Source organism: Triturus cristatus, chromosome 7 (assembly GCF_964204655.1).
Source record: "Triturus cristatus chromosome 7, aTriCri1.1, whole genome shotgun sequence".
In the NCBI taxonomy this organism is placed as follows: domain Eukaryota; kingdom Metazoa; phylum Chordata; class Amphibia; order Caudata; family Salamandridae; genus Triturus; species Triturus cristatus.
Window position 1 is genome coordinate 1,383,778,424 of NC_140590.1, and position 25,860 is coordinate 1,383,804,283.

General features: G+C 43.5%; 1 protein-coding gene across 1 annotated transcript in view; it reads left to right on the plus strand.

Annotated features, from left to right (window-relative positions):
• Positions 1 to 1,207: 1,207 nt before the first annotated feature.
• LOC146812104 (ubiquitin carboxyl-terminal hydrolase CYLD-like) overlaps positions 1,208 to 25,860 on the plus strand; it is a 181,685-nt gene continuing 157,032 nt past the window's right edge. The window contains exons 1-2 of the mRNA XM_085619106.1: positions 1,208 to 1,269; positions 23,903 to 24,343. Of these exons, the coding sequence (XP_085475232.1) occupies positions 23,930 to 24,343 (414 nt within the window). The 5' untranslated portion in view covers positions 1,208 to 1,269; positions 23,903 to 23,929. The remainder of the gene's footprint in view (positions 1,270 to 23,902; positions 24,344 to 25,860) is intronic.

A 25,860-nucleotide genomic window follows, 5' to 3' on the forward strand; every position in this document is an offset into this window, starting at 1 on the left:
CACGTTTACAACACTAATATTATTAGCCGCTTGGGTCGGTTTTCATTGGATATAAGTAGCTTTTATTACAGAAAGGATTGGAGATTCCTACTCTTAAGAGTCCCTGTGTGAGTAGCTCACCGAGTACGCATTTTTGACTGTTTTTCCGATATTGTAGTTTTGTGTGCCCATTCTATTATACAGTCAAAACTACAGGTACTAGAATGCAAAATCCTGGACTGGATGATCAATACATGCTTGGAAGAGGACAGCTTGAGAGCTATCTCATCAAGCTGCATTGTTTCCACGCTCCCACACTAGAGTCTACCCAGAGTTTCCATGCCCACTTGATGGCTAGACCAATTATTTTCTGGGCAGTCTTATGCCATAGGCAGTCTACAATGTCTTCACCCACCCTTTATTTCAGGTCTGGTCCAAAGATACTGCGAGGGGATGCCACTATTTGTATTTTAAAATGTTTTAAAAATGTCATCCACTCCAATAGGTGTATATAAAAGTTTTTTACTGCCTCATAAATGAACCCTGGAAGTCGTAGCTGAACAGGGCATTCAAGAGCACACCAAAAACATGTACCTAATAGATAACACGCAGCACAACATATATGCCTGTTATTCAGGGTCGCTGGAAATAAATGGCAGTGGAAGACTAGATTATGCAGCACGAAAAGAGAAATTATGCGTCAAGCAAAGGAAACTCAGCATGTTATGCAACTGAAGGGACATTATGTGGCACGTGGAGTCACATTACGTTTAGCTAACCTAATGTATATTGACAAAAAAGGGATCCCCGTGCTAAATTCTTTTCATGCATTAATAACATTAGCATAGTAAAGATGTGTAGTACTATCTCAGATTCGGTATTTTCACATGTAAACGGAGATAGCTGACAGTAATCACATTTACCGAGTGCATTATGCAGAGGGCTGTTACCATCAGCCATTAGATGGCGTCACTCGATGGGCTTCCTGTGTATAGGGAAGTACTGCCAGTTTGTGTTAAATGAAATGTGTGGGTGACTACACATGTGTCGCGTTTCATAACACTTCCTCGGTTACCTTAACATGTCCTTTCATGTGACTGTACATTACATCATAAACATGCCACAGAGAATCCAGTTACTCCTGGCAATGAATGATTCACTCTGAGGGCGGAGCCACTTATATGATTTATATTTGGAAGCTCATTATGTGCCTGTTCCGAAACATAAACACAACTCATCTAGTTGGACAACGAGCACAAGCTGGGACACAGCGACAGCATCACAGCACAGGTACGGTACCATCCCTATTACCCTTTACACTTCCATTTTAATTTTAAAAAAAATAGTAACCTAGAAAGGGGCATAACTGTCAACAGGTGCAGGGGCACCAGGGCCCATGACTCGGAAGGGCACACTGCACCCCAATTAGGGCTGTTTTTATTATCTAACTGGTGGGAAAAGGGGGCATTTTCCTTCTTTGTATTAGGGCCCGTGATATCTTCCCTACGCAACAGAACATACACTGATATCAAAGGTGCGATATTGTTGAGAGCCTGGCATTTGAAAAAGATGATTGCCAATCTACACCTCCTAAAATGCCCCCAAAGATCCAACAATAGATGGAATATGCTGCCAAAAAAGCTAATAATTGTCTCCAACAGTGGACCTATGGCAAAGGGAAAACTGATCCAGAGATTTTGAATTAAGATGGTAGAGCTATTCCTGTGGAGACATTGAGCCTACAGGCATTAACCTTACACAGGAAAGACATACTTCCCTTTACTCTGAAAGGTATGCTTCCAATTTGTGGATGGGTCTGGAGTTCGATGTCTGTTTTTGCTGAACTAGAGGTGTGAAAAACATCACTTTGCTGTGTCACTATTGATCTTATCCTAGTTAGGAACAGAAGCTGACTTAGGCCTGAGTGAGTGGTGAGCGGTGATACAGAAAAGCATTGGCAGTAGATTTCTGTTTAGTTTTAGTGAACAATTATGACAGGCTCAAGTCTCATATATTTATTAAGATTGGTGGCTTTACAAATGTGTCCTATTTAGTTTTCATAATAATAATGTTGTGCTGAATTTTCAATTTTTTCGTTGTAGTAATTTGTGAGCGTAAATTTACAAAAACGTAAAAGGGTACTTATGACAGAACGGTATGACCAACGTGGGCACCTTTGAATCGAGAAAGATTGCTAGTGTAGTTCACAATATAACGCTGCATTATGCACTCTATGTTAGGGATTTGTAGATCATTTATTACTTTATATTTGTAAAAGAATGATACCACTTCCATGTTCTCTAATAAGTAGCATATTGACGGGTATAAATTATAACTACTACTCAAAAATGTTGTGAAAGCACTTCAAAATAATATTGTTAACTAAAAATACGACTAGAACTTTGCAAATTTATTGATAAAAAAAATCTCTGCTTTACCGTGGTAGCGCAATTCACAATGACAGCCAATCTAACATTTCTGAGAATGTAGAGTGTACAAAAATTGATGAAAGCGTCCTAAATATATGACTTTCATAAAATATTGAATATGTCGAACAGCAAGTAAAATTCTGAAACAATAACAAGGTGTTGTGAATAGAGATCACATCAACACCTACCTAACTAGTGACATTGCTTTGTGATATCAATTCCTCTAGTTTATTTATGTTGTTTAGACAAATTAGTTGTCATACAAATGATGCAGCACATTGATATTGCAGCTCAGAAATTAATACCACTCTCGAAAAGTCATTTTTTCAATGTAGCAGTTTACATTTCCTTATCGATGTTTGTTTCAGTAAGTGTCAGAATACATTTCAGAATTTGACACATTAAAATAAATTAGGATTTTGAAGCCACTTATCAAATACCTTAAGACTAATCAACACAAGTTTATCACTAATTATGATCCCCACTAATCTGCTGACAACAAAACACTGCTTATTGCTTTTACCCTTGATCATCCATTCCAGGAATACATATTTGACAGTTATTTTGAAATTTCTCTAATGTGGTAGTAAGAAACAGTTGTTACTATGCCAATGTATTTATAGGGCATTAAAGCACAATGTGTGTAAAGATATCGGTATAACCAATTAATTCTATCCACTGAAAGTGTAGCCTCCTGCCCAATAAAGTGGTCTGACCCCATTTAGTATGAAACATTCCAAAAGCCTCGCCGCCATTTTACATTTCTTAGGTATCTCCCATCCCATGACCAACCTTGTGTAAAAAGTAGCTTGGATCTTCTCAAGATATCTTCTACCATCCACCCCGGAGTAGAATTTACACTCAAACCTTGGTCCATATGGGAACCTCGGAACCACGTGGGACATATTCACCAAACTACCAGAAACACAGCAATGCTACTCTAGGGGCTGATTGTGCGCTACATTAGTGAGAATTAATGATCATGACAACAATATTTTCTACTACCCAATGGTGTTACTTGAGCAAATGCAGGGATGTCTATATTGAGATTTCTTTATAAACACTTGGTAAATGTCTGCTGTCGGCAAAAGCTCTCATCTCAGAATGGATCTACCAATGTCACCTTCCTCAGAACACCTTTATCTGGAAAAACACACATTTTCTAAGGCAGTGGTAGTTCCTAAACCCTGGCATCCAAGTTCCAGCAGTATTACTTGTGATCGGGTATTATTAATATGGAATAAACGCAACACGGCCCGCCAGATTTTACCCTCCTATATTTATTATCCAACATATAGCAATTGTCAAATGTGCAATATACAAATACCACTTGCAATACAGTCTATGCGGTTTATACAAATACCACAAGCAGAACATAACAAATGACAGTAGTGCAAGGGCCAGTCATGGTGGCGGACGTTACATTTTATATTCAATAACCTTTTAGGGGGGTACTCGCATGGCACAATGCTACACAAAATGGAGCGTCTACTTACTAAGCACTAAAAAAGCCTGTGAGCACACCTCAAAGTTGTGCTGCGCCTCACATTCACCTATGCAGGCATCAGTAAATGTATCACTATATCTTTCAAGCTGTGAGTATTCCTCATATATCGATGGAAATACATCACTAACTCAACACTCACATGTTGCAATTGTTTCTACTGTCATACACATGAGCAGCCAGAAGAACCATATATGTTCCATATGTGCAAGTTGTGCCATAATGTGCAATAATTAAATTTTACTCTCTCTCGTGAGACATTTTGAGGTCGAGCCTACCAGCCAGCACTGGCTGTCTGGTTGTAAACGCCCCACTGTCAGCTTACCAAGATCTTACAGCGTGCTTACAACCTGCCCATTGTTTGCCATCGCATGGCTTTATTGCCATTAACCCTTTGCTTGCTTCTCATTCAATGTCTTGTCCATTTTGTGTTTGTCCCTCTCTCTGGAGCATAGTCTCTTTACTAGTGCCCTTCCACTGCTCACTTACAGGGAACTATTTTCTTCATTTTGCTTAAGCGTTTTTTTTTCAGCTGTCTTCCTCACATGCTTCTCTCTACCCCCTCCCCTATACTGATACCTTCCATTTATTTCCTTTTCTTCACCCCACACTGCTCCAACTTATTTCTTTTTTCCTTTGGCTCTCCAGTAATGCATGTGTTTTCCAGGTGTCTCCCCTGTGTGCTTCTCTCATCCCTCTCTCTCCATGTTGCTCTCTTGTCTTGAGTGCTACTCTCCTTCTGCTCCGCTCTCTCACAACCATATACTTCTTTCCCCCACCTCCCCTCCTTGTTGCTCTCGCTTGCACGTGTGCTTCTGTGGTGCTCGCTCTCTCTCTCTCTCTCTCTCTCTCTCTCTCTCTCTCTGTTTTATGCTTCTATGTCCCGTCCTCTGTGTTCTACTGTTCCCCTACCCGCCCTCACCCCTGCACTGCAGCACCTGCAGTCCTTTTTCTTTTAATTGGCACGTTTGCTCTATGTAGTGATCCCAGTAGCGGCCACAATCTTGGATCAGTAGAAGAAAAAAAAACAAATGGCGCTCACATTCGTCCGCTGGTGTGTGCATGTGTCCTCATACATGGATGTATCAATGCCTGTTTCACCTAGTTGTGCTAAAGCTATGCTTCGGGTCTTACTAAGGGAAGCTTGCTCTGTGTATGAAGCAGACTTGCACTGAACTTGCCCTGTACTGATTATTATTGATGTCATCCAGGGGCAACCAATCACTAGAAGACAGAACATATTTGTGGCATACTCAGTAAAGTCTTTGAAGAAAGTACAATTATTATCAGCAGGGTGTAGGTTAGGTTGACTGGTGGGTTAGTGAAGCATGGATGTATGATAATAGATTGAACACATTGAAAGGATTTGTATGAGTATTGCAAGCCCTTCGATTGGAAGGATTCTTTTTTAAATTATTGTATGGCATTGGGTTTATTTTTAGCATAATTTTAACTCCTTCCTTTGTTTAATTTGTCAATTGCTTCTCGTAAGAAAAAGCCTCCTTTTGCATGTTCACCCCAAAGGTTTAGGATTGATGTTGCTGTTTTGTTTACTCTGGAGTTCACTGGGGGCTGCTAACCAGAACTGAGTGCCAGTGCTCTGACCCTTCAAAGTGATGTATAATTGATGTATACCCAATCAGCTTAAGTTAACTTACTTACAAGTCCCTAGTATATGATGGCAAGGATACTCAAGGCATGTATGTTAAAGAGTCACTCATGGACTGCAGTACTTATTGTGCCACCCTGAGTGTGGCAAAATAAAACATGTCTCACAGCCTTCCAATGCAAACTGATATTGTAGTTTTAAAACTCTATCTTGCTTTTTAAACTAATGGCAAAGTCCAGATCTCTCTTTTTAACATATATATAAGTCCCCCCTAAGGAAGGCCTATGGAGTCCTAAGGCAGGGTGCTGTATAATGATGACATCTATTTTCATATGTCCTAACAGTAAAAATCCCAAATTGTTGTTTTTACTGTGAAACGGCTAGTAGCCCATTGGCAAGTACAGTGTTACACTCTAATAACTCGGCTGTTCTAACTCCTGAATGGGACTACTATTGTTGGTACATAAAGGTATCAAAAGAATCATTAAATTAAACCCAACTTGATGTCCAAGCTGAACGTAATGTAAAAGGCAACTATCAAGTTGCCACTGTGTTACTCATGGTTCCCGTGACCATTCACAGATGCTGCTCACAAGACAGCCTTCTGTCCTCCTGGGGAGAAGTGTGAATGACTTTTAGGAATGGAAATAATAGAGGCCTGCTGTTGGAAGAGGTGTTGCCTCTCCATGACAGTATGCCACACAGGGTGTGAGCCCAACAGGGGAGCCTTTAAAGGGCAAATGGTGGACACACATGAGAGGGGCTTTACTTTTGTTTTGGAAGACAGGTTGGTGTTGGGGATAGAGCGGGGAAAACAGTGCCAAGTATGTAGCCCTCAGGTAGCCACACCTCTAAGAAGAGGTGTTCTGTCATCTTGGGAGTGGGCAGAATGTTCCACTATGGGATAGTTAGATGCCACAAATTGCAGGAAGTCTTCAACAGGCATGAAGGAACGTGGTAGCTCATTGGCCAGCGGTCACCGCATACCCAGAGGGCAAATTGTGGGTATTAAAGTAGCATCCCTGGCACCCAGACCTCAGATCACATCTGTACTGGAGAGAGGACTTAAGAAGGACTGTCCTAAAGAAGCTGCACCAAAGACTGGACTGAACCTAGTGCTCAGGAGTTGGTAAAGAGAGGACTGTGTCTCTGATGCCCTGCTCAAGGAAAAGTCGGTTTGAGCCCCAGACAGAAGAGGAGACCTCCAAGAGTCAGTTGGCTGACTTCCTGTTCCAGCACCAGAGCCACAAAAGCAGAAGCCGCATTTGCAGAGTTGTCAGTCACAACTGCTTGTTCACCACTAACCACCATAGTGCAGCCCAGGAGACTGAACCCTGACACTCAAAGTTGCACCAAGTCTGTTGGGTCCGAATGAGTTGTCAAAGAGCAGTATAGTCGCCCCAGACGGACACTACCCACAGTTAAAGGCAACTACTAGTTTCTCTGTGAGTGGAGACCAGTAGACCATTGGTAACTGGTTTTTGGCTGAACTTTACCTGGACTTCGTGGGACATTGACCTCTGTGGCCCAGTTGCCCCCCCCATGTTTGTGGACCACAGGCTGGCCCCAGGAACACTCCCGTCAATCAGATCAGCATCATCAGCATCTTCAACATCTTGTATCCCTTGTATCACAAATCAGAACTACTCCATTGAAGTCTATGCGAGTTTGCCATTGGAGCCTGGAACTGGAGACGGCTTTGACTGCAAGGTAACTGTTCAGCTAAGCCTTACTGGCTGCTCTGACTTTGCTTCCTGCTGGGGTTGGTGCCCAAAATGGGTCAGAGTACCCAATCACAACTTTATAAAAAGTTTTCAAAAATGTTCAAAGTAACCACTTATCATAGGAGTTGTCATTGCGTGTTTGTATTTTGAGGGAACAACTGTCATTTATGATTAATTTAAAAAATCATATCTCTGGAACCCTCTGGTGAATTTTGTTCAGTTTGGTGTCAGAAAATTCATGAAAATAAGATCTATGTTTATAAACTGGTGATGGATTTATTTTGTGTCTTGCTTCCTTCTTCTCAATTTCTCAATGACTCTTTTTTTTCTTCTCAATTGTTTTGGTACTACTGAATGCTGTGCACGTGTTCCTTTTTAAAAGCCTGACTACTCGAAGCCACATATTCCCAGAGTTGAACTAAGGTTTTACAAACGAGCCTGACTGGACCCAAGACGGGTTTGTTAGCTTAGTACATGGTGAGGCCACACAGCCACACCATATAATAAACCACATTCCCCAACACTTCTTATTATAACTTATGCTGCAGTGACTAAGATGTCCACGAAGGAAGGGGAGGTTAAAAAAAGAAAGTTGCTGTCAAAAGTATAAAGTCCTGCCTTGTTCCAAGAAAAGTTCAGAAACTTTGGTGACATTAGCAGCATTAGCTCTTGCTGATCTGTAATAGCTATGCGTACAGCATATTTAAGAGTTGTGTGAGGTAGTTTGCAGAAAGATTTTAGAGAACGTTTGCATCTTTAGGAGATGTCTAAAGCATGTTGAGTGTGGTTTATTATTGAGATAACATTGCATTAAGATGAGTTGAAGATGCAGGCTTTCCAAGTGATAAGAGGTATATCAGTTGTGTTTAGTGGTAACATTTATCATGAAGTTGTGATTGTGGTGAAAGAGAGAGTTATTTTTTTGTGGTTCTGGTGGAAAGCTGTTCCAGGTTGAGTTCTGAGATTGTCTTCAGTGTTAGGATTGCTATTTCATTGGTAAGATAATTTTGTACGTTGAAAGTGAGTGATGTAAAAGTTAATTATCGTGTTTAATATCTAGTTTGTGTGGAATATCATTGAACTGTTTATCAACACAGCATCTAGTTTAAGGCTTCAATAGCATCGGTGTAAGTAATAGTGATTGACGTCTGAAGTTTTTTTGTTGTGTGGGGATCATTATTTATAACACAAGGATCCAGCATGTGTTCATTCAAGAGTAGTGGAGTTTGAGCAGACAAGTTATGGTGAAGAGCTGTATCAGGCGAAGAGTTAGAACAGAGTTCACTCTTGGTATGTTTGAATGCACATGGGGATCATTTCCTAGGGGAACGGGTGTCGACTGGGTGGAAAATGTAACCATGCGCAATCAAGAATTCAAGTGTTTCAACACATTTGTAATGTCTAATAGTGGATCACAGGAGTTTCTATTTAATTTTAATTTCTTTCTCTTTGTTCTAAAAGATGATATGGGGAGTTGGACTGTAAATAAGTATTTCTGACGATAGATTAGTGGAATATTAGATTTTATGAGATGTTCTAAGTAATTTTTGATGCTGGGATATTTCAAGAGTGTTGCTTAGATGCGGGGGTCATTTAATAGTAGCAGGGGCATTTTTTATTAGTGATAGTCATTGAGTATTAATTTTGAAGAACTGTTAACTTGGAATGTTGTTCTGTACCGTAGTCATATATTTCTCAGTTGAAATTGGCAAGTTGCTGATACAGTGGAGGAAGGCACTATTATTTTGTAATGTGAGCTAGCCTTCTACAAAGTCACAAGTAATTGCCATAGGTCTACACCTAGCCTCTATTCATTTGACAGAGCCCTATCAAGGGGCTCATATGTTTATGCCATTGAGCAAACATTTTATAAATTAATATCCTAATGAGTCCAAGCTACCAATGTGTTGTAATTACATGGAAGTTGTTGTTTAGGGTTATTTGACACAAATGTTTATCAGGATGTAAAAAATAAAGACTGTGAAAAGAGAAAAACTTAAAGTTGATTTGAAAACATAGGCAATTTTACATACCATGCACTTTGGCAACAAAGACTGGCAAGCGCCTGCTACCTAACAAAAACTGGCAACACAAACAAGCACCCCTGGGTCTGAAATGAAAAGGCGGAGTACCGAGGAGTCCCTTTTTCAAGGACAATTTCCCTCACCCACCCGTAGGTGGCATGCTTCATCATCGGGAACCTCCTCACACTGCGAACCTAGTTGCAGTACGGGCTACAACCCCTTCACTGAGAGGGAGGAGCTCAGGGATGTTTTTGCAATGTAGTTTGGGTGGTATTATAAAACCTTCAGATGAGCCGGGCTGGGTGGGAGAGTGGAAGGAAAATGAGGGGGAAGTTAAAACGAACCATCTGGTATGATGAAAGCAAACTTTAATGAAACATCCAGGGGTCAGGATTAAAAAGGATGTGGACTATGGCAGGAAAATTCAACCTGTCAAGATCTCTAGATGGTTCACATGTTTCAGTCTAAATGCCCTCTGTAGAGGTGACGTGGCTTTCTTCAGGACCAAGTGAAATGTGAAAACTGTTGAAATAAAGTGGGTTTTTCCGCAATTCCAAATCTTGTAGGTGTTATAAAAGCATATAGCCAGCGAGTAGGTTGTTGAACCAATTATAATGATCTGCTGGTTAGCTTTATCCCCGTATTGTCGGGGGAGCTAATGGCGACTCATCCTCGGCGCAAGCGCTCGAGGTGGCTTCCAAACCCTCGGGGGCAGATTGCCCCAGGCTGGTTCATGCGACCGGGAGATACCTTATAAAAACTGCCTGCCTAATAATTCAACTGTTACATCTTATGAAGGACAGAATTACAGAAATGCCAAAGATGCTAATCAGATTAGAAGAGGTGGTTCAGATATCTAAAAATATATTGTATAATTAAAACAGCATGGGCAGATGAGCTATCAGAGGAATTGTGTACGGCATTCACGAAATTACCGGCATAGGTAATGTTTGAAATTATAAGAAAGTACATGGAATAGTCTTTGCTTTTCTTAGCGTCGTCAAGTAATGTATAAAAATGTGTCCCAGTACTGCGTAGGTCAAGACAGATGAATCCTTCTTTCCCCAATGTACTCAGCCAGGTAGTCTAAATACAAGAAGTGGATCCATGCATGGAAGCAAAATGGTACAAAGGAGCTCCCGCTTGAATTCAAATGTTAGACCGTACAGAAAAACTTGATTATTTATGCACAGCTCTCACTATTAAGTAATCTTTGGAATCCTATGTATCTACCTTCATTTACTAGAGTGTAGCATCAGCTACAACTCAGAAAGGAAGTGCGAGGACACTGGAAATCACACCAGGGATCTCCTGCAGAGCAAATATTGAAGACCTAGCAGACTTTAAGGGTCCTTAACATGGGGGTGCTAATCATAGTCATGGAGCTGGATTTAGCTTTACTGATGCTCTATTATCGGTTCCATAACTGAAGCTTTCACTTGTGGGCTAAAACTAATATCAATGAACCCCCACTCACAAGAAATGTACCTTTCATTAAGGAAGATAAAGGATATTTGCTGGGGCATAGCTTCAGGGGGTGTTTGGGGTGTTACACCCTTCTAATAAATGTATTATTTAGTAAATAGTTGGGTACAGGAGCTTTCAGTCTGGTATGGTAAGGCGTTTCCTTTTACCTGGGCTTTTTGAATACTCACTCAGACAAAAACACACATACACTCTTCATTTTTGAAGGACTTAAAACATGGGTATTTTACAAAATATTGGGGCATATGTACAAGAACTGCCGCTAACTAAAGCTAAAGTTAGTTAGCGGCAGTTTTCTTAACGCTGCCTATCACCAAAAACTATCACCCTGTTAGCGATGTATTTACAATATGTCGCTACATGGCGATAGTTTCAGGTACCTGCGGTGAAAGCTGCTGGTACCACTAGCATGAAGGCAATACAAATTCAAACGTTAGCGGGCGAAAACTGACGAAAGCCCATTAGTGGCAAAAAAACTCACGTTACTCTTTTTTGCCTCTTGAGGCAAAACTAGCCTATAAGTCCACCTCCAATGAAAAATAGGAAATAAAACCAATGGCATGCAGAATGCAGTAGCCAGGGCTAAGTGCAGCACAGATCGACACCCCCTCCAAGTCCCCCAACAGCCAGGATGACCAGCCAGAGTCCCATTGGAAGAGGAAATTCAGGGCTACATCTATGAAAAGAAGCGCATCGCTGTGCCAAACCAGTGATGCATCACTTTTCATTGCGCACTCCTTGCAACACCATGGCATCCAAAAGCTTGAAAGCACGGACAGTCCCTGGGGCCGGAGACCTCGCTGGGCCTGCGTCTTGGACCTGGAGTGGGATGCGGAGGTGCTGTGAAGTCGCTGGGCCGTGGCGGTAGACATAGAGGCGCGGCGATCACCCTTACCTGGTGGTGACATCTGGCAGATCACATGGAGACACGTTGCTGACCTGTGTAAGAAGACCGCCTTGCACCCCTTGGAGCTTTGAACGGTAGAGGCACTCCTGCGCACCAATGTAGGGAAGTCTGAATCGCATACTACGATCCACCACTACCATGGGGTGCACGAAGGAGATTATCAATGGTGTGTCACGCTTCTCTGCATCACAGGCCGCAGAATGTTGTGCTGGCCGGACGCTGTGGAGGGTGAAGCCCCTGAGCTGTACCAAACTTGTGTGGCGGGAGCACTGCAACTTTGCACCTAAGGGGGCCCTGTTGCCACAACTGCATCGGGAGGTTACCCTGCAGACTTGGCGGCGACTGCTGTACCCAGGCTTGTGAAATCCCACCTGGCTGAGGATCCTGCTGACTGAGTCACAGATATGGAGAGAGTGCAGCACATCGAGCCCTGGTGTCAATGTCCAGGTGAGGAGAAGGTGGGATGCCTAGCGGAAGAGGCCCGGGGTCGGGCCCAGGCCTAACGCCTGTAGGTGACGCACACCGTGCCCTGAGCAATCCCTGTGCTGCAGCTGACCTACATCACTGAGGGCACCACACAAGACTGGTGGGGGACTCCACTAACTCACTCAATTTGCAGAGAATGTCCATTGGTGGCAGTGGGTGCCAGGGGCATGGGGCCGGTTATGGCCCAGGCCCTTGGGTATGCAGTTGATCCACTGTTAATTGCTGGGGAACTGGGGAACACAGAATCTGGTCGCCACTGTCAGATCTGAAGAGGCAACTGGGTGGTGCTGCCTTTGCTTGCCTTCTGTTAGTTTGTCATCGGGTGTACGGGGGACTAACCATTAGTGGACTTCCTCTTTCCACAGCGCTGCCCCGTCTGGTTGCTGCTGCTGTCCCCATCTGCTGCTACTGGTTCCTCTGACACGGAGGTCAGGTGTTCGAGTCTCTCCTCCACACGCAGGCTCCTGCCTGAACCTCATCCCTGGTGGTCCAGTGGTAGAGCCTCACTGCTCTGCAGCTAGACTGCCCTCCTGTCCCTCTTGTCTGCTGTTCCTGTTCATCTTTCTGCTCTTCTCCGTTGCTTTCCTACCTTTTTCTTCATTTTTTTCATCTTTGCTGTGTTTGGCTTTGTTTTTCCTGTGCTTTTTTGCAGTTCCTTTTCCCCTATCCTCTTCCTTGTTGCTGCTGCAATCACCCGCGTCCCCGCCCCCTCCAGTGTCCTTTCCAGCATTTCCCGCCTCACAGCTGTCCAGCCCCCCTGCAGCACTACTTAATGGCGGACGCGGTGTGGCAATGCGCAGCGGGCGTGCCACTGGTGCACCAAAGGGAAGCCAAAGGCAAGCCCATCTGTGCCTGTCCGACCCTGTACCGTGCCCAGCACCAGGGACCCTGCCTCTCGGACACTCCACTCTACAACACCAGCACCCTCCTCGCCCTCAACCATGGACGCCACGCCGCCTGCCATCTAGCATCACCAAAGAATACCCTTGTGCCCTGCACCTGTCAAAACTGCAAATAAATCTTCTGCCACATCAGCACACCAGCGCCACTTGCCGCCCAGCCGACCAACAGCGCACCCGACCAGCTCATCTCCATCCTCCTCAATGTGCGGTCCCTCCACAAATACGCCACAGACATCTGGGACCTCGTCGTCGCCACCTCTTCAGACATCGCCTTCTTCACGGAGACCTGGACCAACCTCTGCTCAGGACCGGGTATCGCCATCGCCATCCCTGATGGCTACTAAATCACCCGACTGTACAGGAGGAGACATTGCCATCATCTATAAAAGCACACTCCGGCTGACCACTCACTCTAATGACCCAACGGTGACCATGGAACACCTCCACTTCCAGATCCGGACCAACCCCAACACTATCCTCTGTGGCACCCTCATCTACAGGCCCCCGGGCTATGGACCACTGTAAGAAGTTGGCCTGGGATATGCTATTTAAAGTGGGCACCCTGTACCAGTCCAAACAACCCTTATGGTGATTTAAGAGGTCAAAGATGAACTTATAAAGCTATCCAAGTGGTAGTTGTGGAGAGCAGCCTTCAGGCTTAGTCTTGAAGGAATGTTAAGCAGCTTGTTTTACCAGAATGCAATCTTACTGTATATATTAAATGAAAGGAGAACTACACAGTAGTTATATAAATATGTATTTATTATTATAACACACTCTATATACTTCACAATATCTGCTACACGCAGATAAACACAAAGTACACAATATTATAACACTGAAACAATCATAAGTAGCACTAATACACAGTAGGCTCCAGGAGGAGACCAAACCATATACTAAAATAGTGGTATAAGAACCACGACTCGAGGCAAGACAGTGTCTAGAGGATGTAGAATCACTGGGACCCCAAGGAACCACTCAAGGTGAGTAAGTAGGGACCCCACGGAGGATGGGTGCAGTGTGGGAACACGACCGTGTGCGCCGTGCAATTCTATGGGAGAGTTGCAGTCGGAGTTTTAAAGTTTAAGGACCCTTCTGAGTGGATTTCGAACAAAACCCCCTGGACATTAGGAGGTTGGAGAGCTACCCTACCCATGGATATGGTAGTACCAGAGTTACCTATCCCAAGGAAGCCGGGTGCATAGGTCTGAAGTGGCGTCAGAAACCGCTGTCGATCTCTATGGAGGAATTCGAAGAAGCGTCGCTGCTGGGAAGAAGAAAAGTATCTGTTGGAATCCAAAGTTAGATTTGAGATGAATAGTACCTTGAACCAGAGGGGACAGAGTTTGGGTCACTCAGGAGTCACCAAGGGCTCGGCAGATGAATGCTCACCAATGTCGGGTGCTTCAGGTGCGTTGAGGGTGTTCTTGACTCCCTGCAGCCACGGGACCAGGTGATGTTGAGGATGACCAGGAACCGGATGTGAGCTGTCCCACAAAGTATGTCGAGTGCTGAGGGGTCGGTGTAAGGCGAGAGCCCCAACAAGCCTTGGCAGCGGCAACCCACGAAGAAGGACAAGAAAGGTTACAGTTCGGACCAGCAAGGTCCAGGGGACTCACAAAACACTGGGGAGTCAGTGCAAGCCTGGAGCAACCAGGGGAGCCCAGTGTTGACCCTCAAGAGGACCCACAGGCTGGAGGCACTGGAGTCGCGAGGGGAGCTCAAGCAGTTTCACAAAGCAGCAGCCCATGAAGCACTTGTGCGAGGAGGCCGGAGTTCTTTGTAGGAAATGGTGCCAGAGGTTGGAGCTTCTCGGAGCTCAGTGCACTTGTTTTGGAAACGCCAACAAGCATATGCACTTGGAAGCGTACGCGCTGCACAGGTGCACAGGGGTACGGGTATTGGAGTCCCCACGAGGGATTCTGACCTCAAACATGGTAAGAGGGCAACTCAAATCTCGAGGGACTTGGAAACCTACCTCCTGTGTTGCTGGAGCCTTCGGAGTCCGTAGGAGCTCAGGAGCAGCAGAGCAATCAATCATGATGTGGTGTCTGCAATTGCAGGGGAGTGACTCCTTCACTCCAAGGGAGATATCTTTAGTTGTCCTTGATTCTCCACAGGCCCTGCACAGAGCCTGTATGGCGCATGGGACACAGACGATGCTTCAGACTGAGAGGGAGGCTAAGTCGGGCCCAAACGAAGTCCAGCGAAGTCCAGAATGTCCAGACGGTTGAAGATCAGTGGATTCTGGTTCAGAATCTTGTCCACATCGAATCTAGGGTCCTACAGCCAGGTAAGCCCTTTTGTACCCACGGGAGAGTGTTGGACAGATTCAGGGGACCCTCCAAGTGGAGGCTCTGGACAGTGGGGAGGTTACTCTCATGTCCTTTGTCCGGTTTTGCACCAGAGCAGAAGCCAATGGCTCCCAGGACTGGTTTGAACTGGACTATGCACAGGGACACCAAATGTGCCCCTCATGCAAACCTTCGGTCGCTGGCAAGCACACCCACCCAGGCCTAATACATTAATCCTGTCTGGGAGGTGGTCACACCTCCCTGTGACAGGATGCCTATTGTTCTACCTTCCCTGCTCGAGCTTGGCTCAGCAGCAGTAGGGCAGAAATATGTCTCTGGTCGGCTGCAACCCTTTTTAGCTGCCCGAGACTAGAAGGATGGTACCTGGAACACCAGGGACCTCACAAAGCTCATTTCTGAGGGGTGGAATCATACCTCCCACACCGGTTACCAGTGTGGGGGTATGATTCCACAATGTTTGATACCAAACACAATAGGGTTACTTTAAGCCGCTTTAGAGTAGGTCAATACGCGGTCGCACAATGGCTCTCTGCATGTCATAAATGGCTGCTACACTAACAAACCGGGAGAATGGACTCCGTAGGCTGCAGGGAGGTCCTGCTCATGCAGGGGTACCCTCTCACTTAGAACCAAGCACCCTGCCTTCAGGATTGTTATGGCTTGCTATAGGGGTGACTTATAGGTTTTAAGCACAGTGACCCTTAGATATAGGAAACCTATATCTAAAGTAAGAAGTGCATGCACCATCTTACACAGACTGCAATGGCAGGCCTGTAGTACCATTTTGCATGACCTCTCATGGGTGGCATAATACATGCTTCAGCCCATGGGAGGCCTCTGGGGTACCTATGCCCTGGGTACATGGGTACCATGTACTAGGGACTGACAAGGGTACCCCAGTATCCAATCTGGAGTGTACCTAAGTACATGGCATAACAGTTTAGGGAGAATGCAGATAGACTGGGGTCCTGATTAGCAGGATCCCAGTAAGAGTAGCTAAAAAACAGTATCACATGAAGCAAAAAGTGGGGGTAACCATAAGAAGCAGACCCTACTTTCCTACAACCACCATTCACCGATGCCATTGTAGGCCTCATTGCACCCCAGGCTCTCCCATCCACCAACTCCATCCCACTCAGGGACCTCAAGTTTCACCTGGACAACCCCAGTGACCAGAACAGCACCCCCTTCCTGGGGAACCTCGCCAACTTCGGACTCAAGCAGCTAGTCAGCCCACCAACCCACATAGCCCGACACATGCTCGAGCACGTCTTCTCTGCCAGCGGGAACTTCAACTACAGCCACATCACCGGACTCTCCTGGATCGACCATCATTGCAAACATCACGTCTTCATCATGCCCACCGTACACCAGCGCCATCATCGCCCCCCTTGCAGCTGGATCAAGGCCACTGAAGAACTTCTTGTCAACTTCCTCAGCACCACCTCTCGCTTACAGACGACAACACCACAGCGCGCAACCTCGACCGATGGTTCTCAAACTGCGCCGACACCCTCCCACCCCTCAAGAAAAGACCAGGTAAACAACACTTCAAGAAGGCCAACTGGTTCACTCCCGCCCTCCAACAGTACAGACGCACCTGCAGACATCTCAAGAAGTGATGGAGCCACAACATCAATCAACTTCGTAACACAGTCACCCTTGCACCATGGCACAAGAGTGCCTGCGTTGGCACATGGCAGCCATTGTGCGTAAGCGTAGGGGAAAACGACAGGGGGGCTTATTCATGAGCCCCTTCTGACAGTTTCACCCCGCCAGTACGTCATTTCCTTGATGTACTTGCAGCGTGATACTTGCACCACGTTGCCCCGTATTTGCAAAGTGACGCATCTAGGCATATGTGTGACCTTATGAAGCCCTGTGCCACATTATACCTGCATCAGGTATGATGTATGCAGAGTGGGCGTTACCATGCAACAAAGCCTCATAGGAGTGGCGCTGTGAAATCCATGAGATTTTACTGCAACAATTGTAGGATGCAGTGCCACAGGGATAGGATGGCCCCATGCATTGCTGGAGTTGTGTCATGCTTGTGACACAACTGAAGCAATGCGTGACTTTAGCGCTGACAGATGCGTCAGGATTCCAGACTTATCTGTCAATAATTGCAACATGGAGCTTCGTACAGTGAATACAGCGCACCCATGGTTTCGCAAGAAGGGTGTAGTGAAAAGTGGTGTAACGCTGTTTTGTTGCAGCAATGCAGCACAGGAATGAGCCCTATCTAATTGATGTTGTGCATTCCTGCCCTGAAGTTTTGTCGCAGGGCAGCGCAGCAACATTCCTTGCAGCGCTGCCCAGCACCAAAACCTTCTGAAATGAGGCCCCAAGTGTTTGCACCATTTTTAAGACCAGCTATTTTCTGGTCTTAAAAAAACTGCCTCTATCTGCAGTTAGAGGCTGTTTTTTTGGTTTTGCACCATACAAGGAATTCCTTTTAAATATCGCAAAGTGAGGTTAGCTGCTGTTTTGGCACGGGAGCGCCTACCTTGCATCTCACTTTCTTTAACTCCTGCTAACAGAAGTGGCGATCTTAAAAATTCACGCTGCTAACTGAGGTTAGCGGCAACTTGTAAATAAGGCGATAAAAAAAGCTTCCGGAGCGTCAAAAAATTGACGCTACGGCAGTGTTAACTCCTTGTACATATGCCCCATTGTATTTTAAGTACCCCTCACAATCAGCACACCTTTCCCTTTCCATTGGCCCTTAAGCCTCCTTCAAGCATGCTTCTCATATAAGAATTAACATGTCCCAGCATGATTGTCGGAAAATCTGAAGCGCACACCCCCAGTCCTACTGCCCAAGCTATGCTCCTAGATATTTGTGAAAGGTTGGGCTGTTTGTTTTGAATCCCAGTTCATTAGGGGGGCCTTTTGAATGATAGTGAGAACAAAAACACACATCTGGAGACTGGTTAACATGAGACTTTTCTGTCAAATTTCCCACACAGTTAAGTCATATATTCATGACCGTTAAAGCTGAAAAAGACAAAGGCCCTGATAATAAATTCAGCGCTAAATTGAAATCCTTGGGCAAACAGAAGTTTGCAAGGAATCGGAATTACGAGTTGTGTGATAATTATCATGCCCTCACTGTTTCCGCCTGATAGTTTTGGCTGGTCAAACCTACTGAAATGTATTGGGAGAGGCTTTCTGGGAAAATAAAACATGTGAAATTTGGAGTGTTCAATTTCATTTACCATAATATGCCTCATTTGCTATCTGAAAAAATGAAATGAGCCATTTAATGCATCCACTAAATACTTCACACTGAGCTATATTTACCAGGTGTTGTAAATACCTCATCTTCTTCAGCACAACTTAATATCAGGGCCTAAGTGTAGATGATTTAATACAGCCCTCTGCTAAAAATGTGAGTTTAATTCAAAGCTATATTTTGATCTGGTACAGGCTGTAATCGTTACTGTTTTTTGTAGCTTTTGTTAGCAGGTTCATGAGAATACATACATACACTTTAACAACTTAGATGGCACCTGGTATAGCCGTGGCAGTCTAAGCAGACAGTTAGGAATACCAAGGCTAATTCCTGAGGGCCATATTCACAAATCCGTTACTAGATTCAGTTACTTTTCAAAAGTAATAGGACATAACTCATTCAAGGGCCAGAGAGAATTTTATCTTAAACCAGGTATGTAGGAATGTTTCTAAATATTCCTGCTTCTCACATTTAACACATTAAGGCATAGTTCCATAATTTCCATTATTTTGTTACAGTTTTCTAAATTTGCCAAAGTGCTTGAATGTAAAACATTAGTGGAATTTGCTTATGAAAAGTGTCTTTCAGACAATCTACATATGCTCTAGGGGCTGCTACAGAAGGGGTAGTGAAAAATCATCTATTATCACTGGAGATATTGAATCTTCTTGCCATGCTTGGTTGATTTAGTTGGAACATTCAGTAATTTCTAATCGGTTTTACTTGCCTGAGAATCTTGTAAGACCTTTTGAACTTTTGTTTTATCATAGTAAAAGTTTGTCACAATTAGGCTTTCCTGTTTTCAGTTTCTATTTGTTGTTAAGACTGGCTGGGAATTGTCAATGTTTTTCAACATTTTCAAAACCTTTACTAAGCAGTGGTTATCATTGTTTACTCTTTTTCTGCTCCATGTAACATCATGGGATGGTGTTTTTCCAGTTCTTATAAAGAATTTCTTTTTTTATTTAATTTCCTCCCTCATTTTTTCCCATTATTAATTCTTCCTTCCTTCTTTCCTGTCCCCAATTCACTTCTCTGTTCCTTTTCCGTATATTTGCTCTCCCAAGCAACTTTTCATTGTTTCCCTCACCTTCCTGCCTGCCTAATTCTCCAGCATTCAAACTCCTTTTTCCAACAGTGCAGTCCCCCACACTATCCAGGATGCACATGGATAGGGATATATTTGCACCCATTAAGATTTGATTTCAGCAGATAAAAGGCTAAATGTGAAAATGTAAGCCACACTCTTGCAGCATTATTTTTCAAACAAATGGTAAAGATTGACTGAATGAAGATTTTCTCCTTAGGACATGAGATATATGTATGTGTATGTATATATATTTATATATATATTTTTGTTTTTGTTTTGTTTTACACGGTGGGGTCTACGGTACTCTGTTACTGCTACATAATGTCACACTACCCTGCTCTTTGTCTCAAGATACCCAAACATTGGTTAACTTATGTGGTATGTGCAGAATGACTTGGTTGTTTTTCTGTCCAGTTGTCATTATGAATAACATGTACTTTACATTGTTGGGCCATGCCTATGGCATTTTGTGTTTATTTGAAAGCCAGCACAAGGACAGCTAAGAATTTATATTTACCAAGCATGTGGACCTTTATTTATCTGGAAGCAATACAGAGACTGTGCACCTTCCAGGCATGTGTGAGAATTGACTAAGGTGCTTTGCCTTTGTGCTCAATGCAGTAGTCACCATTCTAATGAATTTCCTGTCTTGGGAAAAAGAAAAGGCACAGCTCAATGTGTTTTTACTAAATACATTACTGCAATCAGGAATGGTGATTTTGTCAAGCGCTTGGTCTTCTTTCTGCACAATAGGTTCCAAGCTACATTTTGACATGGTATCAATAGTAATGAACTTAAACTTGATGATCCTGGGTCTGTAACATGAACATGATGAACATGTTCTTGTTCAGTATGCTGGTTCAGAATTAGTCCATGCTCCTATTTTGCTCAGAATGTGCTGTCTGCAGCACATACATGGAGAAACAGAGCAGTGGCTGTTGCTTCTTGTTTCTAAAGTGCACTGTCTGCAATATATACACTCACTCGTAGATTTTCTAAGTTAATGTATGTACTGTAGGCAACTCAGTTCCAGCAAAACATGTAATGTAATGTAATTTTATTTTTGTAAAGCGCGACTTACACTCCACGGAGCATCTTGGCGCTGACCACTCATGTCTAGGAGGTGTTTGGCCAGGGAGCTATTGAGGCACCGGTAAGACAGTATCTGGTGTCTCTGAGGATTGGGTTTAGACTAGGGCTAAACAGGCTGTATCTGTGAGTTTAAAAATCCATGTCTTTAGAGCCTTTCGGAAAAGGTTCTCTGACGGGATCTGGAGTAGTTGGAATGGTAGTTTATTCCAGGCCCTAGCACCCAGTACTACAAGGGATTTTTCTCCTTTCGTGGCTAGTCTAAATTTGGGAGTCACCAGCAGGTTCAGGTTGGAAGATCTGAGCGAGCGAGAAGGCACATATCTTCCAACCCTTTTTGACAGGTAGGTGGGACCCAGCTGGTGGTAGGACCTAAAGGTGATTACTAAGATTTTGAATAGTACCCTTTTGTGGATGGGCAACCAGTGCAGGATCTTGAGTGCTGCTGATGCAGACGACTTCCTGGGCCATCTCAGCACGAGGTGGGCGGTGGCATTCTGGACCATGTGCAGTCTATGCAGTACTGCTTTACATGCGCATTGATCTCTTTTAAGCCTGTTCTTTATTGCTGGAGATGTTCATGCAATGGTCCTTGTCTTTCTGTATGAGGGGATGCAGCTTCTATAGGAGAGATTTTCAGAAAATTGTCATGTGAAAATTAGAACAGAGGTGTTGGGTAGAGCCTATTTATGTGAGGGCATTCATTCTAGGAGCATTGTATGCATAGTGATCATCTTTGTTGCAACAATCTGGATACCTGAGCTTTCAGGAAGCAAAGACGTTTTCCTCTTTCAATGAAGGAGGATGACATCATGGTGGTGCCTCTTCCCATGGACCGAGACCCTAATCATAGTTCAGCTGTCCATCTGCTCACCACTACACAGAAATGTGCAGTGAACAGCGAGGAGAGCCATGCTCCCAAAGTGGAAGTGGAAGTAGGTCCATGGAGTCCTGGTACCTTGTAGAAAGGGCTTCTTGATTGGCTTACCATGGCCCAAAAGTGTCATAATGGAAGCATCCATCATAGAAAAGTGCTTACAGGTAGAGACTGCACTGCAACTGCTTTGGTACCAGAGGGCACCTAAGCAGTAACAATGCAGCAGAATCTGGTGTTTTGGGCTTTCTAATGAAAAACAAATATTTCCCTTGGTGGTAATTTATCTTTTAAAATTGGTTCTAACTGAAAATTGGAAACTCTAGTCATATTTATGGAGCCACTTGTTGTCTTTTTACTTAGTCTTGCTTGGCAGAAATGCTTGCATCCAATGCCAAGCTTCTGGTACTTATGTTCATGGTAACAGGAATCACACACCGAACTGTGCTTATTTAACTAGAAAGAAATTATAAACTGTAAATCTTCAAAGTGATACTATATAGGGGCTTAGGGCTACATGCATCATTATTACAAGTGGCGATTACCTAATTGTGATTTTCTCTGAATCGCAATTAGGTAAACGCTAATCCTTAATGGGTTGCAAATAGACCTACCTCATGCATATTAATGAGGTAGGTCGCAATTTGCGAGCCATTAGGAATCTACGCCATCACAGGGATGGTGGCCTGCTGAGGTCAGCAGACCACCATGTCTGTGATTGCTTATAAATAAAGCAATCTTTTTTTTTTTTAAAGCAGCAGAAAAACGGGATGCCTTACAAAAAGAAAAATGAAAACTTTTCCTTTCTTTTTATTAAGAGCAAGTAGTGGTCCGTGGGACCACTGCCTGCTCTTAAAAAATGCTTTTACAAACATTCACAAAGGGGAAGGGGTCCCTTGGGGAGTCCTTCCCATTTGCAAATGGGTTACCACCTATTTGAAGTAGGTGGTAAAATGCAAATGTTTTGCGACCGCATTTTGGCCCCTGCATACCGTATTAGGAAGGGACGCCTTAAGCACACCCCTTCCTAATAGCGAATCTCAAACCCATTTTGCGATTCGGTAACAGGTTACCGAATCGCAAAATAGGTTTTTCTGCATCAGAAAAGCATTTTTTGCATTCACGTTTGCGAACACAAAATTGCTTGATGCATGTGCCCCTATGTTTCATAAAAAAATTGAAAAAGACGTCATGTCACCTTTAGGTTTATAGTGACCAATGACAGTAATGTCTGCAGACAATCAGGACTGATTACTGTTGTTGTGCCAAATTGTTTCATACATTCAGGCAGCAAACATATGAGTGTTTGAGACTGTCTTACATCTTCGGATGAAGGAACGAAGGTGGTGAAGTTGTGTACAGTAACATTTGGAAACAAAAACAAGGCAGACGGCCTCCTTACAAAGATGTTAGCCTTTCAAAATCTTTACAATATTTTCTAATTTGGCAAAAAGCTACTGCTACAAAATTTATAAATTACCTCTGTTCCTACCAAAACTGCTGCATTGAAATTGTGAAAAAACTCGTGGTGGGATTAATTATGAAACCTCTGTGAGTTGTGAGTATATACAGTCACCTAACTACAGGATTTATATTTAGATAACAGTATGTTTTAGCTTCCTTTTTCCCACCATCGCACTTTTACATATCCATTGTCTCCATTCCATGTTTTTTCTACTGCATAGTCTTGTAGGGCTTTTTTACTAGACAGGATCTGAAATGGTACCGAAATAAAACATTTCTTTTCTATGTTGATTTCATGCATGTTGATAAATGTAGGCATACTTACATATATATCCTTTATAAAGTCATAGATGTTTCTATTTGATGTATTGATGACATTATATTAACTGGCTTATCTAGACAATATTTTGGGACTATGTCACTTTAAACTACCATACAGCTAGGGAGGGTGGCCTCTTTTTCATAAAAGATGTATTACGGAGTGTTTCAAGTTGTTATCTACATACATGTTGCTCTGTGAAATTTGTAGGCATCAATCAGTCTATATGTAACATTGAGAGATCTCCAAATGGTTGGTACCCCTGGAAGGTCAGTATACCTGTGGAAGTGAGAGCCATGCATCACAATTGCTTCTTAAGATTCAGTAGTGCTAATCCAGACATGACGCTGACTCTGTGTCAGCCCTACATGCATTGCATAGGCAGTGGCTTTTTGTAAATCTGAAATTTCTACAGAGACTGCAGTTCATCATTAAAATAACGTATTTCTTGTGTTTCACAGATTGTGTTTGTATTAGAATGAGAAAGAATGGAGTCATCTCTGCGAGCAAGACAATATTTCATAGTTATCCATGAGTTCATGTCGGGCAAACATAGGGTGGTGCCGGGCTCCCTAGGATACTATGTGGACAGAGATCAAACAAGGGGCCGGACACTGGACTTCAAATCCAAGCCAGATATTTTGATGCGGAGAGGCTGTGCTAGGGCCTTGAGCCTGCGGGAGGCAGGGTTCCTGTATGCCATTAGCTGCCTGCCACGCAGGGTCAGCTTGGTCTCCAACGATGAGCTCTTCGCCTCCATCGGCTGTATGCAGCCTAACGACGTGATCCAACTCCGGCACAACAGGACGGTGCTCGTAGGGATTGTTGTGGCCATCTGGGAGGCCCTGAACAAAGCAGATCCCAATGATCTGCTGAAGCTACGCATCGAAGTGGAACTACTGGTAAGAGACATGGACATTGTTGTCACTTTTCCCACGTTTCTTCTATAATATTTTAAAACTGTGATAATTTTCCAAGCAATCAGCTAGACAACTCTCAGTTAGTGTGCTTCGAGGACTTTTCTGGCAAATATTAGGTCTGAAAACCATGTATGCAATAAGAGCTCCTTATGTTCAATGAAATTCTTCCTGAGCTACTAATATTATTAGAGATGTTGCAGTAACCGCAAGATTACATTTGTGGCGACCGTATACAAGATTACAAGATGTGACCACCTCCTTTCATTACACACGGTTGCTAGGAGTAATGTACAAATGCTTTGTCAAAGGGGATTGCCTATTCATGGGTAATACATAATAGCCATAGCTGCAGTGCCCCTTGGGGATCACTGACACAATATCAAAGTAAACAATGTTGTTTGACAAAAATATAGTGTCAAAAATGTTGTGTCCCTATACTTATAATGGTAAGTACAAAAATATCAAAAACAAAATTATCGTTGACAATAATATTGTCAAAAACTGTACAAAAATATCGATTTTGAATATAACTAGAGCACAAAGTAGTATATGTTAAATATTTTAATATACAAAAAGAACTAATTGATGGACAGAATGCAGAACAAATCAAAACATTCACCCCCAGTCAAGAGATCTGGGTTAAATCCATAATTCTTTTGCTCACCATGCCACCCCAGTTTCGACCTGGCCATCTGCAAATCAGTCTTGACCCTGTGCCTCATGGGAACAGTCCAGCCCGAACTGCCAAGCCAGGTCCTCCCTGGACCGGAAACAAGCATCCTAGGACCGGTTTCGGGGTTTCACCCCTCTTCAGCCAGGATAGCTTGATTCCAGTGGCATGGAGAGCACGGGACTCACGTCTGAGCATACCCGTCCCACAAATAAATGTTATATCATGTAAATTAAATATATTTCACTAATATTTAATGCTAAATATAAATATATCCTTAAGTAAACACACAAAACATATACGGATGTGTTTGTGTGTGCTGTTCTAAACTAAAAAGCGGAATGCAGGATTCACTAAGTGCAGTGCCATTTGTGTATGAAAAACTGGCTTGGGCTCTAGGCTTCAGCCCATCACTGGCACCCGCAGAGAGTGCGCCTGTAATTGAGCCCCATTGTTGAAAAAAAAAAAAAAAGAAATATATATATATATATATTCACTGAAAAAAACATAGGTTTCATGCACGTTATAGTTAGGAATTGGCACTTAAAAAACCTTAGAAATTCACTAAAAAAACCATGGGTTTCAGGGGCGTTATAGTTAGCTGGACATTTCCCTCGTACAAAACCCTAGAAATTCCCCCGTTATAGTTAGTTCAGCTAACTATAACTCACGCCCCCGTAATGCACTGCTGATGACGTCACATATTACATCACTCATGACATGGTCAGTGACATCACTGATGACATCACTGATGACAACTCAAATGACTAACTATAACGTGCATGAAACCTATGGTTTTTTCAGTGAATTTCAAAGGTTTTTTAAATGC